General features: G+C 42.8%; 1 protein-coding gene across 4 annotated transcripts in view; it reads left to right on the top strand.

The window, feature by feature from the left end:
* MYRF (myelin regulatory factor) overlaps nt 1-16712 on the top strand; it is a 95837-nt gene that overhangs the window by 29184 nt on the left and 49941 nt on the right. For all 4 annotated transcript variants that reach the window (XM_081930400.1, XM_081930398.1, XM_081930399.1 and 1 more), the window contains exon 2: nt 15724-15811. In XM_081930400.1, coding sequence (XP_081786526.1) covers nt 15724-15811 — 88 coding nt within the window. The remainder of the gene's footprint in view (nt 1-15723; nt 15812-16712) is intronic.

Genomic DNA, 16712 nt, shown 5'->3' with positions numbered 1-16712 from the left:
AAGAGCCAGGAGCCAAGAGGGAGGCCAGAAAGAGGAAGAAGGAGGTGATGGTGATATTAGGTCTTGATATGAACACCTAGAGAAGGTGTTCAGAAAATATTGGGCGGGGGGGAGGAGATAAGCCTGAATGGGGAGGAGGGGAAAGGAGAAAGGTATCAGTATATAACCATTTATCCTCATACATATGCCTATAACATGTAGCGGATGGGATTTTGCATGGCTAAAATGGACAGTTTGAAACCTGCATGCATTTATATTCACCCCATGCTTCTTTTAATTGCCTATCTTGTTATCCCAAGATTGGGAAAGTGGAGAGATCAGGACAGAGGTGAAGAAGCAGAATCACTCTTATTTCAAAAATTGTGGTAGAATTAGTTGTCCCAGAGGTCAACAGATGCAAGAAGCTGATGTTTTACTTACAAACCCGGGGGGAGGGGGGCAATCCTACGTAGAGAAAATTTGAAGAGCTATGGCTGCAGTCCTCAGAATTGTACCAGAATAACCTAATATGGAAGGTCTTCAAGCTATTTGAGTTCATCTACTCTCTCTTCCAACCCCTCATCACCTTTGGAGTCTGTCTGCTAAGCGATCACTTTCCCTTTTTGCTGTATTCTGGAAGGTCATGTGGCTGTGCAATATTTTCATTAGCTGAATGAAGTCAGGCCTGTATAAGACTTTAGAAAGCAGCCAGTGGGGTTGTTGGCACATTAGGAAAAAGATACTAAGGTCCGTTTTATGCATTACATGGGTTTGCCAGCTACTGGATGTCCACTTAATTAGGAGCTGCAGTCAATTATTGTCCCCAATACTCATGTTTGTTAAGACAAATGTACTTGCAAACCTGTATTTAGTTGCACTTTAAAACATCTTAGGCATACATCTGAAAAGTAATGTGAAAAGGTGCCCTAATGGTGATAATACACGATGGGGTTTATAAGTGAACCATTTTGACCTGTGAAGTATTTTGAGCTCTTCGACCATCATAGGCATACACGGGATCATTAGGGAAGAACTCCTTTGGAGCTTTAACTTTAGCCCTCTGTTGAAGAATGACAAATGAGAATAAATTATTTTCTTTTCTTTTAGGTTCTTGGATTGTATTGGATATCAGGAACTTTAACTTGTAATAAGTGCCTAACGAGCCATGAGGAATTCTCCTTGTCTCTTTGCTCTGGGTCCTGGTTGTTCCCATGATGTGTCTTGCATGAAGTTGGCCCAGAATTGCAAAGCAAAATGATTGCTTTCCTAAGATCAGAAGGTGGACTCTGTGACAGTGCTGTGGTGAACAGTGTGTGTATGTCTTCAGTGGTGGGTTAGAGTTCAAAACTCTTTGCTTTAGCAATCCTCAGAGACCTGGAAAGTGATTTCTGGATTACCGGTAGTTTTCAACTGTATCTTTATGTGCCTCTAACTTCCTTGGTATCTGTGAGACTAAGCTGACTTGCACCTTAACACACCAGTGTCTGGAGGCTGGGGTTCTCAAGCACTGGCTTACTAAGCTTTCCTAAACTGCCTGGGAGAGGGAACCCTCTGCTAATTGTGGCCATAATTGATCTGGCATGAAAGAGCAGAAGGGGAAAGAGGAGACCTCACGGTATGCTTTGAAGTATCAGGGGATCCAACGGAAGCAAAAAATAAAATAAAAGCAAAAGTGGTCATCCTGTCCATTGAAACCAAATGAACAAAGAGAGGATGCAGAAATAGTGTGTCATTTTAACAAGGAACCAAATACCTATCAATAGTCATTAAATTGCATTGATCAAATGGTAGCTGAAAGGTACAAAAGTCAGGTAGCTGAAGTGGCAGGGATGTATCCTTGAATTGCCCAAAACTCTGTAGGAAAGCATACTTCAAGACAACTGCAGCAAAGTGGTAATGTGTCCTATCTAGAGCTGATGATTTTGGATGTTTTATTGAGAGCATGGTAGGGAGTAAATTGGTGCTGGATCCAATGGCTTTTCAAGGATCTTATCTGCTCTAGTTTTTATGGTGAGGGTTTTGTGTATATGTGTCCATGCAGGCTTATTATATCCTTGCTTAGTAAAATGGTCCTTATCCCATTTTCCATTGTATCTCAATATTTTGTACATGCTCGGAAGAAGTAGCGAACTGCAGCCACTTTGCCCTGGGTGGTCTGTGAGATATCAGCATTGTGGGGGTGGGAAGGGTGCTTTTGTGACTACGGTGCCCTCTCAGGTCACAAGAGTTGCATCTCCTTCTGAGAGTGGCTGCTTAGTTTTACCATCAGGTAATAAAGAGCTTAATTAATGAGGAATGCTGAGCTGCATATCTGGGTTGGGGTTTAGGCAGGCACAGTGAACGCTTTTCAAAGGCTGCACACACACACCATACATTTAAAGCATATATGACTCCCCTCAAAGAATCCTGGGAACTGTAGTTTGCTAATGGTCCTGGGAATTGTAGCTCTGTGAGGGGTGAACTATATTCCCCAGGAATCTTTGGGGAGGTCATGTGCTTTAAAATGTATGGTGTGTACAAAGCCAAAAGCTTCCTCTTTTGCTTTTTGCCCATTGCTGCAAGATAAGGAGGAGTCAGTTTCCAAAGCACAGATGGCCCCCATTGTGTTACTTCTGCTGGGAGGCAGAAGAGGTACATGGAGGGAGATACACACTGTTTTAACAGCCAACTCTGCATCTGAGTGAATGTCCCCACAATGAATATTCCTGCGATGACCCAGTATTGCAACTCAGGCTGTAGGTGACCAAGGGGAAGTGATTGAGCATACCAGCGTGTTTCCCCCTCAGTCATTCCTGCAGCCTCCCCCCCTTAAGGCAGTGTTTGGTTAGGAATCTCTTGTGTGGATTCTTCAAACTCATGGCTGGAGAACAAGCCAATCAATAGGCAGGGAAGTATAAACATGGAGGAAGGCAGAAGCGGGGAGAGGAGCCTGGCGCGTTCCAGAGAATGTGCCGATGAGGCACACTGATTTTGCAGCCCATTGTGTATATTCATTGAAACCCTTTGGCAGTCACCTGCAAAGGACAGTTGTATATGAACAGACATCTGCCCTGGTTCTAGGTTTGGATATATATAGCACCCAGAAGTCCCTACGGTGGGGAAAATAAGGCATGCTAAGTAGCACATCCACCTGGGTACAGTAAAGGTCACAGTCTGAGACAGTAGAAAATCATAGCTTTAGGATAATATGTGGTACACTGAAGAGTCTTCTCTGTGATAGCAGGGATAATAAATGAGAGTGTTTGCTGTTAAAAGTCTGCTACCCATAGCAACCCAAGGCAGACAGTTTCTAAAGAGAGGTATTATGTAGGGTTCCTATGCCTCACCACTGTCTCCCTGTGTGATCTCGACCAAGTCCCTTAACAGCCTCGTGCCTCGGTTTCCCTACCAGAGAACTGTATTTACAAGCAATATAACATTTAACCAACCACAAGGGGAGCTGTGGGAACTGGATGTGGTACCGTAAGGTAATTTCATACGGACGATATACACAGATTATTTTCTTTCCAATGTCCTTCTGACTTTGTCTAATGCAGAATCCTCCCTCCCCTCCAAAAAAATCATAAGGTAGAGAAGTGAAGTTACAGGGAACCAGGCAGAGGAACCCGCCCTATGGAATGCCCTCCCATCAGATGTCAAGCAGATAAACATTCATTTGACGTTTAGAAGACATCTGAAGGCAGCTCAGAAGGGAAGGGAAGTTTTTAATGTTTGATGTTTTATTGTGTTTTTATTTTTTGCTGGAAGCTGCCCAGAGTGGCTGGGGCAACCCAATCAGATGGGCGGCATATAAATGATAACAACTATTATTTTTATTCAGAGTTGGTGTTGGAAATTTTGTTTGGAGTTCATGCCCCCCCCCAGTCCCCCGAATCACATCACAGGTTGCAAAACAGTCAAAGTCTGTGTTGATTTCTGAGGTGGAAATGGCAAGGAGGGGGGACAGAATAGATGCATTGGTACATTTTATTTCAGGGTTTTAATGCTCATCTGCAAACATAAGTTTGGGTCATGTCACTTAAATACAATCCCATGTGTTTTCCCTTATTTGTCATTTGCTTTTAGTGTAGCTTTGTGTACCTGGAGTTGTACATCATAAACCCAGTGGGGTGGTGCTTCCTGGATTTTAATGTGATCAAGGAGAGAACAGAATTTTCCTGTCTCCCAAGAGTACCCTGCATTATGGAAGCTCGCATGCTGCGTAGCCGTAACTCTGCTCCATTCGGCTCTTCCCCATTCACCCTCTGCTTTCTCAGGCCTCTACTTCCCCACCTCCACCCACCCCACCTCGCTGGGGTGCACCAGCCTATTAAAATGGCTGACCTTGTCATCTTCTCCAGGTTCTTGCATCTGGTTCTAATTAAGGTAAACCCCTCCCCTCTCTCTCTCTCTCTGGCAGTTCCTTTGCTCTCCCCCACTTTGTGGCCCAGGGAGGATTATAGGTGATTAGAAGATGAGCATCAGAGCAAGTATACAAGCAGGGTGGAGGAAGAGAGGGAGGGGGTTTTATAAGTGGAAATACCATATATACCTATCAGCGTATCTTGCAATGTACGTTCTGTTCTTAATCTCTACACTTTGTAAATACAGTGACCTGAAGCACCTTCAACATCTGCAGAGAACTGCTAAAAAGCCGAAACAGATCTTGCTCCATGTGAAGGATATCTCAAGTCAGGGTTCTTAGGGTCAAGTTTGCGAAGTAGGATCTGGAATGAAACTGTGATGGTAGAAAGGTGGTGGTGTTTTTGTTTCAGCTTGCTGATCACAAATGCAGTTGCTCTGCAATTTATTGAATCCATCCCTGACCTGGTCACCTAGTACTGGTTTGATGCAGGGGCCACTCTGCAGGGGCGGGAACCCATAGGAATTTCTATCCTGAAGGCACTAATGCTGTACAATGTGGTGTTGTGTGTCCCTTTGGGGAGGAAGGACGGGCTACAAATTCAATAAAATAAAATGCAATAAACAAATTAACTGTTACGGTGTATTCATAGCAGCCCTCCATCATATTCCTACCTTACAAACAGAATGGAGACACTAAATCATTCAAAGCTGCCCAGTGTGCCCAAGGCAGAAGTCCAAATAAACACGATCCATTGTATCACCCCAAGTTCCTTTTTGTACTCTGGCCAAGTTTTGACATTTAGGACTGACAGAGAAAACCAGTCCAAACAGTGGAATTCCTGGCATTCTCACATGTTCAAAGGACTCAACTTTTTCTAGGGCTCTATTCCTTTTGTTAGGCTGGTACTTGAATTAATGCCCTTCTCTCTCTGCCCCCCTCCCCCGCCTCATTCCCCCCAGCTCCTTCCAAATAAACATTTGCACCATTTCCTGACACTTTCCTGCAGTTTGGTAGTAGAGGAAACTGAGGATACCTTAGGATGATAACTGGGAATTCTGGATTTCAGCATGTAAATGCCTGGTTCAGTCCCTTGGGCAGCTGCCTATCTTTCAGTCTGCTCAGTGAGAGTGCAAATGAGAAGTTTGTGAGAGGTTTGGGCACAGGGGTTATTGGAGTAATTGGAAATGCTTCAGAAGGTTTAGGGTTAGGGAAAGGTAGCTCTGAAAAGATCAGCAGTGCTGGCCTGCCCAAGAGGCGGGCAGAAGCAGCCACCTCAGTGATCTCAAGCAAGTTGGCTTACATGAAAACTCTATTAAAATCAATACAAAGACAACAAAAATGCAAAACCAAGTCTGCATGACTAGCAGTGCTAAAATAGGTTTGAGCCATCAGGTATAAAATCTGCCACCTGTTCATGCCAACCATCAGGGTTTCAAATGCCGGGTTGAACAGAAGCGTGGTTACTAGGAAATGTGCACCGTAACATGAAGCCTGGATAGCTCAGTTGGTTAGAGTATGGTGCTGATGATGCCAAGGTTGCAGGTTTGATCCCCATATGAGAGAGCTGCATTTTCCTTCATTGCAGGGGGCTGGAGTAGGTGATCCCCAAGGTCCCTTCCAACTCTGCAATTCTATGGTTGTAAGTGGCATAGTAGGCTTTCCCAGGGAAATAACTCCAAAGGTGCAGTGTCCCTGCTCAAAAACCCCTTGCTCCAGAGACCTAGAGATATCATTTCCCATGAGAAACAGGATCCAAAGCAAGGCTGTATATATGGGAACTGGCGTACAGCCTTGCTGTTTAAGGCTTGCTTATTGTTCTGACTGGCACCTTGATTCACCTGTGGAAGCAAATGGGCAGCCAATGTAGATGGAGGTGACATTTGCACTAGCTGCCTCTTCAAAACAATCTTTGTGAGCTTAGCAAAGCACTGGGTGGTGGTGATGAAAACCCTTGACCTCTAGGGAGGGGCAAGGTGTATTGGATGTTAAAGAAAGAGGGCACTGTTGTGACTTGAGATTTCAAGGTAATCAGCAGTGGACACCAAACTCTCAGTTCTTGCCCTGTTTCCAATATGATTCAGCTGGGATAGCTCAGTTGGTAGAGCATGAGACTCTTAATCTCAGGGTCATGGGTTCAAGCCCTACTTTGGGCGAACAATTTTTGCATTGCAGGGGGTTGGACTAGATGACCCTGGTGGACCCTTCCAACTCTACAAGTCAATTATTCTATTATCTGTTTGAATCGTCTGACTTTATGAGGAAGGTTTAACTGCCAAGCAACTAGTTCTGATGTTTAAACTTAAACGAGATCCTCCCCCAACATTTTCGGAGTGTTTCTTTATCTATTTTTTAAAAAATGCAAACAGGGACAAGAAATGAGAGTTCTGTCTCAGAAGAAAAGAACAAAGAGAACATGTTTGATATTATATATTTGTTTGTTTCATTTACATACCACCTTTTCCTCAAGGTTGTATTCCACCTCCTCAGTTAATCCCCACCACAATGCTGCGAGATAGGTTAGGCTGAGAGATAGTGACTGGCCCACTGAGATTCATGACTGAGTGGGGATTTGAACCCTGGTCTCCCAGGTCGTAGTCTGACACTCAGTGATTTTAATGGGAGATACTAAACCACAAACTCACTCTATCCACTGATCTGAATGAGGTTTAAACATGCAATTGTGCATAATTTAGATCCCCCATGCCTACTTTTTTAATACCTAATGAAAGGATACTCAAGTTTACCGGTAATCTAGTTGCTTCAAGAAAATGCATATGTAACTAGATTTTTTTTTCATATATGCAGCATTCCACATGATTCTGAACTATTTTCCAATTTTAATGTTGCTCTAGCTGTAATTAACATTCTCAAGTAGTTGGCAGCGAGTAGGTTTTACTCTCTCTTTCATCAGTCCCAAAAGATGTAGTGAAAGAGAGAACGTGACTTACTGTGCCTGAGACAACAAAAAGCCTCTTTCCGAAAGCTCATAATCCTCCGATAGTCCCACCAGATGTGCATTATATATGCACTTGGATATGTCTGTTGGGGTTCCACGGATGTGAGTTGACTGAAAGATGGTGCAAGAGCAGCCTGTACATATTTGCTTGCTAATATGTAGGTGAGGATGTTCTGCCGCTTGGTTTGTTGCTATCTGATTCAACGTTTTGTAGAGAAATGTCGAAAAGGGGATTTCATTGAGGTTTGGAAACATTGGGGCTCGTTAAACACTGGCTACATTCAAATGTCACAATAAGCCGGAAACTTTGGCTTATGGTAGTTTATTGGGATCGAGCAGTGAGCTGCTGCCCAATCACTCCTGTTTCTCCACTTTTGGCATGAGCAGGAGAAGCAAACCAGGAAATGGCAGTTAAGCTGTTCAACGCATGCGCAGACGCTCAAAATGACGTCCCGTGCATGCACAGAAGCGGCGAATTGTGGCACGTGCACATGCAGACGCGGGTTGCGTTCGCTTCAGGATGTGAACGGGGTTCCGGAACAGATCCCGTTCGTAGCCAGAGGTACCACTGTATAACCAAATCTGGAGTTTTGGTTTGGTCCTCCCAAACAAGCCACAATTGCTAGCCAGCCCGAAGCTATGATTTGTTGTTGACTTGCTTGAGGACTCTGTGGGAGAAAACAAAACACCATTGTGGGTTTGACTGTAACAGGAAACCGGGGGAGATTCAAACAGGAGTCACAAGGCAGCGTGCACCCAATAAACCTCTGGCTCATTGTGACGTTTCAAATCGGGCATGCAGAACTTCGAAATGATAAGGATGCGACAATTAAAAGAACTTTCTCTTTATTCTTTGATTGCTAAATGATTGTCTGCATCAGGGGCAGCCAACATGGTGCCCTCCGGATGTTGTTGGATTCCAACTCCCATCTGCTCCAACTAGTGTGTCCAGTGGTCTGGGATGATAGGATTTGTGGTTCACCTTGGCTACTCTGGTCTAAGCGGAAAGGTCTTTAGCACTTCTAGAAAATATGGAGTCTATATTGGCTTTCTGGAGAAAGATTCTTTCAAAGTAGCTGGGAGGCACTACTAATAAATTCTTCCCTTGATATCATTGCTAGTCTAGTTTGCCACATAGGTGACATATGAGGAGACTGCTTTGAGATTGTAAAAGGAGGTAGGAAAAGAGCCAATACCTAGAGTAACTGAAGCCTAAGCCATTTGGCAATAGTCTTCAGGAGCATCTCAACACAAGGTGGAATACCTCAGTCCAGTCTTGAGGTTGGATTCTTTAAGTAAAAGAGAAAGGCCACAGCCCCCTCACTAAACAGAGTCAATAATATTGGTAAAATACTCATGTTCTCACTATGTAAGCCAGCTGCTGGTATATACTGTACTTAATTTGTACCTAATATTGGGATATAGCTTCCAGATGTACCTGTTAGATAGGTGAAGTTTAAGGCTGACCTGAATGTTCTCATGTGAACTTATTCCACTCAGAACAGATATTTGGATATGTGGTGCCATCTAAAGCCAAATCAGAGCAAGGGTTATTCTTCCTGCTCTCCCTCTAGTGAGTTGTGGGTGAAATTAAAAGAGAAAATGGAGCCCAGCAGCACCGAGAAGCATGACTGCTGCCACAGCCAGGACAGCTGGTAAATGGAGTGAATTTTGTATGGCTCCCAGAAAATGGTATGTGTTTGTGTCTTTCAGCTCCCTATGTAAAATACTATCTTTATTTAAATTCTGGGTTTATAACAGCCCTTATAACAGCTGTGTCTGAATGTAATACTGAGCCACAGTTTGGTGCCACAGTTTGGTGGGTCATCATTGGGCTCACAGGTTTTGCTTCCCCTCTTTCCCTTTGGTGCATCAGTGAGAGGAGACCGGAAACTTTCACTTTCACTTACTCGTTTTATCTCAACCAGGAATTGTGGTTAGTGCTAATTATTGTTTAGGGTAGTCTTCCCTAACTTGGTGCCCTCCAGCTGGTTTTTGGAGTTGTAGTCTAAACCAGCTGGTGGATACAAGTTGGAGGAGAAATCTGTTTTAAGGAAACAAACGGGTATCAGAAACCACAGTTTGAAAGTGGCTTGTTTTCTAGGGGCCTAAACTTTGTAGTATAACTAATCACAGTTTGTCCAGGTTGGACATATTGAGTAACATCATCTAGCTGAAAGTGAAGCAATAGTTTCTTCCTTGTAACCAAAATGGAGGATGAAGGGGAAGGCAGGCTTGGCCCTGAAGATTGTGTACATAATACCAAATCATTATATTATGTGCAAAGCAAGGCCTAAGGTACACTCTACCAAAATTGTTTTGTTTTGCCTGTTAAGTGCTGAAGATTGACAACAAAGGAAAGTTATTAAGTTCTATAAATAACAATATATCCAAGCTGCATTTCTGAAGGATGTTTATTGTTTCTGCTAATAACTATGTTATATTTGAAAGGCACATTGCAGCTTTGCAGTAGAAGGTATAATATTGTCGGAACTGTCACTGAGGAACAGCACTGAAATTGTGAAAAGGAATAAAATGATAGGTTTGTGTGGCACACTGGGGGGGAAAGCAGCTTAAAATAATGTGTTAAGAAATGTAACTTTTGAAGTGAAGGTTTAGGGCATTTCCTAGGAGGGCTTTTCATTTGCCAGGCCACAAGGAAGCTTGTTGTTCTTCCCGTTTGCTGCCTCAGTCTGCTTCTTCCTCATAAAGTGACTTCTATTTTCACCTGGCACCAAAGTTCAAATGCCAGGCTTGTGGGCCTTTGGACTGGAGCTTAGGAAGAGACTAGTAAAGAGCAGCTTGAACCACGCACCATAGGTAACAAAGGGCTCTGACAGGGTTAGCACTTGGAAGTTTTTGCTTGGGGAAGATGAGCGCTGACCGAGTGCATTTTCTATTCCATGTCTGTCTTATTGGAACTGGGAAGAAAGGATCTCTCCCATTTGGGGAGTTTCGAGTGCGTTTGTGTTCCTCTGAAGCTTTCTGCTCCCTTCTAATCTCTCGTTAGAAAGGGAAGGGGGCAAAGGGGCATTGTTTAATGTTGTTAGGAGCTCGTGACTCCAAAGAGCAGCATTAGCTTATAATTAATCACCTAAGCTGGCTTTTGGTAACAAGTCTTTACTGAATAGAAGTTTCGAGCAACAAGATGCTCTTAAGAGCTCGCACTCGGCTGCAGACATTCCAGAGATACTTTTTGCTCCCAAAGAGATGGATGGACAGACATAAGAGGGGGCTTGTGAAAAGGCAAACCACGAACAGGTTGGGGGAAGCGATTCCCACTATTTGAGGTGGTTCAGGGGGAAGAACACAAGATGGGAGTCCGTTGTCTTTGTTGCATTAAGTTTGTAAGAGATGAGTATTTTTTAAAAACTACTCTGGGATGGATACAGAGCATGCTGCTCCAACAGAACTGGCATGTCACCAAAGCTGGGTAGCTGGCTCAAGTGCCTCTAGCCTAAAGCTGAGAAAAGCCCTGTGGAGGATTTGCTTATTTTTAGCAAGAAAAGAACAACAGTCCCCTCATCAACTCACTCGCAACCACTTAACAGGAGTCGGCACTCTTTTTCAGGGTTGCTTATCAGTTCTGTTGTAACTCCCCTAAGCTACCCAGTTGACACACCTTCCCCGTCTGGTTGCTTATCTCACCTTTGCTTGCATCTCCATTAAGTGTTCATGAAAGTGACCTTCAAGGCAAGGTGGCCAGAAGGTAGGAGCTGACCTGCCACCAAAGCCAGAAAGGTAACACTGTGGAACAGTCATGCCTGACACAAACGGCTTGAGGGAGCAGCAGCCAGCATCAGGATCTCTCCCGATGCACACAGAACTCTTTGGAGGCAGCATGCAAAGCACCAGTGTCTTTCTTCTAAGGATATGCATTGTAATCATATCATTCCCCCTGTCCCTACAAATGATTTTTCTCACTGAGCCTTTCATAAGCTTTCTGTTCATATCAACACATTTTTAAAAAATGTGTGTATGCTGAATTTAGTCAGTCATTTTTGTTTCCAACCATAGCATCACAAAGCAAGGCTCCATTATTGCTGTATAAATTTATTTATTTGTTTCATTTATACCCCACCTTCCCTCCTCCCCCAAGGAGCTCAAGGTAAGGTGTGCATGGTTCTCTCCTTCCCCATTTTATCCTTGCAACAACCTTGTGAGGCAGGTTTGGCTGAGAGACTTGCTCCTGGCCCAAAGTCACCCAGCGAGTTTCATGGCTGAGCAGGGATTTCATGGCCAAGCATTCCAACATACTAAATACTGCACTACATGAATGTAACAGTTACATAATTAGGGGATATTATGTCCCTTTGGGCAGGATTCACATAACAAACCCCTTCAGCGGAAGCCCTGCACAAGGGCTTCTTCTTGCACTATGGGGCTTTCCCTTTTTCCTCCCCTCACGACCCCCCAAATTGGCCTAAGGGGTTCAGAGGAGCCCCTAGAAGGGGTGAGGGGAGGGTGGAAATTGTTCCATCTGGCAAGCTGATATGCTTGTGCAGACAAGACGTCATAATAACGTGATGTTGAATTCTACCCATTGAGTTTAGTTCTGCTCGCATTTTTCTACAGCTTTTCCTCCATTGAGGTTAATGTACAAACATCTTTATTAAACACTGAATTGACCCCTGGGTCAGATGTAACTGCTCGGCTAAAAAAAAGTATCCTGGAAGAACACTGTTGATGACTAGCAGATAAGGGCTTTCATTTTACCTCCCCAAATTACAACATTTCAGACTCTTTCTGATTATTTAATGGTTTACTTAAAAAGACTTATTTTGTGCTTTTAGGTCCAACTCATTTTGGGACGGGGACTTGTCTATTTGCCCTATTTGCCACAGCATCATAGACACTGAAGACATGCATAAATAACAACAGTATGCTGTATGTTATGATACTTCATATTTGGATGATTTGATGCCTACTATAATATTTATGCACTTTATAAACATGTAACTAAGAATATAAATAAAGGAAACTTTATTATTTAAAATATTCCAGTCCATAGAGCTGTTACTTGCTACAGTTTTTTTTCATACGTAATGAAAACTTTTAAGACACAAATACAATGCCATATTGTTCTAGTCCCCATATGAAATGATTTCATCATTTATTTTCCCCAGACTTAAGCATGGATGTCTTTGGTGAACATTATACCAACAAATACATAATCTCACAACCATTTTGTGAGTTGGCAGTTTCTTTAGTTCATTATCTTTTGGGGTCCAGCAGTTTTGCTGGTACAGTGGCACCTCGGTTTAAGAACAGCCCTGTTGCAAACTATTCGGTTTACGAACTCCACAAAACCCGAAGTAGTGTCCCGGTTTGCGAACTTTACTTCAGTCTAAGAACAGAAACTGAAATGGTGGAAAGACACCGGCGGCGGGAGGCCTCATTAGGGAAAGTGTGCCTCAGTTTAAGAACGGTTTCAGTTTAAGAATGGACTTCCGGAATGGATTAAGTTCGTAAACCAAGGTACCACTGTATTTCATCAAAGGCTTAAAGTTCCCAATTTTGCATATGTGTAGTAAATTTCCGTTTGCTATTAGTTGAGCATTTATGGCCTTCTCTCTAGAAGGGCTGGAGACTTGCTCCTTTTTCTGAATGAAAGCTCTGAGTCTGGGGACACTGATAGGCTTGCGCTGTAACTCCTAAGAATCAGATGATCTTCACCCAAGAATTCCAACTGTACTGAATGGGATAAGTGGATACCGTATTCTTCCATGTATAAGACTAGGTTTTCTCCCTAAAAAATAATTTCAAAAAATAGGGGGCGTCTCCCCCCCTTTTCTTAAATCTGTCCCCCCAAATAGGAGGCGTCTTATACATGGGGGCGTCTTATAGATGGAAAAATACGGTACTTAGAGTGCTGTACAGTAGTAGACTATCTCATGTGATTTCTCTCTGGTGTGGCAAATCAAAGGTTGTATGCTTTATTATGAAATTGTGTCTCTGGCCTACCTTTGCTCAGTTTGTATGACCAAGGGAAAAAGTGCCTCTAATTTTTCTCCCCCCTTCCACCTACCCACCAACCAACCCTTTTGGCAAAATTCCTCACTGGATTTATTTCTGCTGATTTGCTTGTCTTGGTATGAAAGGGATTTTCGCAGGGTAAAATTCTGATAGGTTGAAGCCCCCTGTTTTCCTCCCCTCCTTTCCCCCTTTTTCTTTTTGGTTGGTTGGTTGACTAACCTTTACCCAGAATGCTGTTAAGGAGTGGGGAGTGAGAGACGCCTTTGACTGTGTGCGCACGCTTGTCTGGTGAGCGAGGGACTTCTCATTCTAATCTAATGTGATTGAGCCATTCAGGAAAAGGTTGTCTCTTCATTATCTGAGCTGTGGGCGAAGGACTCCCTCCCTTTTTCTTGATAATGCCTTTGGCACTTAGGAATTGTGCACAAAGCTTCAGACTCCTGGAGAAAAAGATAAAGCGGGAGGTTTATTTTTATCAACAAACCCAATCCATTTTTCAGTGCAAGAGAAGAGAAAGAGGGAACTTCCTGAAAGAAAGTCCAGTCATTCTCTAAACAAGACAGGATAAAGCTTATATCACCGCACTCAAAAGAATCCTGGAAGCTGTAAGGGAGCTGGGAATTGTAGCTCTATGAGGGTAAACTACAGTTCCCAGAATTCTTGTGGTGGGGTATGATGGGTATGCAGCTGAAAAGGGATATGGTAGTGGAGTAATGAGGAAGAGCTGATAGTCTGTTCCAAAGAGGCACAGCAAGAAAAGTGGTGCTGATGGGAAATACTGTGTTCTGTAGATGAAAAACTGGTAGGACCAAGGCTTTTGTAATAGCATTTGAACCCAGCTGTGGCATGGGAATGGTGTAGTGAGCTGCCCGAGTGCTGCCTCCCACAGGCAAACCAGACAGGTAACTTCACAGCAGGCATGCAAACATTTCCCCTCATGAAGCAAATAGCAGCTTGGGAGGAGGGCAATTTTTATTGGGAAGAATGAGGGGACAGTTAACCCCCCTTTCCCAGCAGCATAGTCCCAATCTATTGACCCCTTGCTATTTTCAAAAATTGCAAAAGAGATGGGAGATTTGATGAAGGATATCCATAGTCTCGTCTAGTTTGGTCTTCAGGGTCACAGGCAATAAGTATCACTGGAATTTTCTCTTTCTCCTCAGTAAATGCAATGGTTCTTATTAAGACTATTAATCTCTAGGAAGAAACTTTTTTTTTTTACCAGGACTAAATGACAACTAAGTAATCCTAACAGTTTGTGACTCTTTCTAGAGACAAGCCAGTTGTTATGGTCTATGCCTATTCATTCATTTACTGCTCCCCCTCCCCTTACTGGGGTTGTTCTTTTGGTTATGTACCGGTATGTTTACCCAAGTTGTTTATTGTATGTATTAGACACTTTTATTTTAAATTACTCTTCATTGTTCTGTGCATGAGTTTTGGATTTGGGCTCCTTTCCTCTGCACAAACACAAGGACAAATTCAAAAACTTTTGCTTCCATTCATTTCTAGATATCCATGGTTTAACAGAATATCTGAGCCCTAAATTGTGATTAATCTTAATTATAACAAAAAAAAATCCTTCCAGTAGCACCTTAAAGACCAACTAAGTTAGTTCTTGGTATGAGCTTTCGTGTGCATGCACACTTCTTCGAAAGCTCATACCAAGAACTAACTTAGTTGGTCTTTAAGGTGCTACTGGAAGGAATTTTTTTTGTTTTGACTATGGCAGACCAACACGGCTACCTATCTGTAATCTTAATTATGTTTCACAGAAACAGGACAGCTTCATAAACAAAGGTTTGAAGTTGACTTGCTTCAGTAAACTATAGTTAAGACTAACCATAGTTTGTCCACTATGTTTAACACTAAACTGAGGCTACAGCCACATTGGAGGTAGAAAGGGGAGGGAGAGAGACAGTAGATTGAGTCTCAGCCAGGTCTTTTGTAAAGTGTTACACCCAGAAAAGGTCACTCTGTCTAAATTATCATTACAGTACTGCTGTTTGTTCATTAAAGTAACTTTGACTAAAATGTCTTCTATGATATGGGTGATTCTGAAATACTATAAAAGTTCAAAAGTAATACTTTTTTTGATTATCCCCTTCCTAAACAATTGTTCCTCTAATTTGACTCAAATCCCTTAGCCATTTCTGAGCCCTACTGAATAAAATGGTTCCTCCATCCATCTTTTGTGCCCTCTACTTCTGGTGTCCATTCTTCCGTTGTCCATCTCTTGGCCTCCAGCTGATGTTTCTGGAACAATACCCCATTCTTCAGATCTGAATCTGATGCCACTTCCTTCTTCAAATATCCATTTTAAAGCCAATTCAGTTCCTTGACTTAAGCCAGCGTTTTTGTTCTGGGGAATTTCCATCATCAGAGCTCTGTCTGGCCCTGAGGGAACAGTGGCACTTTGTCTGAATTTTGCTAATAGCTTTCCCTGTGCAACCTGTTTTTGTTTCAGGTCATGATATTAATGGAGCACTGGAACCCTCAAACATTGACACCAGCATCCTGGAAGAATATATTGGCAAGGAAGACTCGCCAGATATGTAAGTGTGTTCTTTTGCACCTATGTTCCTAATAAACAGTGATGGTTGCATGATGCTGTGAGGGTGACCATGGTGGCTGCATGGTGTGATCATATTTCCTTTGCTATCTGTCTGCCACACAACTGTGCTCAGCTCTCTATCCCTACCACGTCCACAGTTCTTCCTAAATCTTTCTTTTGATTCTTCTTTTCTTGAGAGCCATTGGTTAAGTTTTTGATTCCAGACACCTGAGCTCAGTTATCCAAAGGAATATCTTTGGGGTTGCTATTACCAGACTTTGCTACATAGGAAACAGTCAAAAGGAAAAGGAAATGGATAGCTTTAGTGTAAGTAGAAGGTTGTAGGGGATTTAAGTCTGACTGTCACTCAAGGACAGGACCCAACAGGAGCTTACATTTTGGGTTAAGAGGAGCTGCATTGGTTATATGTCTTCTGTGTGCTGCATTGGATAGCACTTAGTAGCAAAGGGCCACAAGCAGCCAGAAGATCACATCTTGTTGACCAAGTATAAGCTTGGTGAGTATTTGAAAGGAGATTTTCAGAAGAATATCCAAGGCGTGTGCATGATTCTTTCTTGATCTCATTGTGGAACAAATGCCAGAGAACGGTGCTGATGCCTGTTGCCACACTCACATGCACCAACAGGATGTCATAAATGTGGTTGTAATCTCCACTTTCAAGTTAGCCATCGCATTTCTATTTCTATTCCATATCATGGATCAAATGGCATTATATGTTTTCAGACATTCTGTGGTGGGGTTTTTTGTTCTTTCAGTGGAGAATTAATGATGTGATGAGCCAACATCGTTCAGTGTATAGCTATTGAGTCACCCTGTATGCCTGCAGATTGAAAAGTGCAATATGCACATGTTACTCAGGTTATTCTAACTTCTCTCCTACA

The sequence above is a fragment of the Podarcis melisellensis genome, assembly GCF_964234715.1.
Source record: "Podarcis melisellensis genome assembly, chromosome: 1".
Classification (NCBI taxonomy): Eukaryota; Metazoa; Chordata; class Lepidosauria; order Squamata; family Lacertidae; genus Podarcis; species Podarcis melisellensis.
This window is presented reverse-complemented; position numbering and strand designations above follow the sequence as displayed.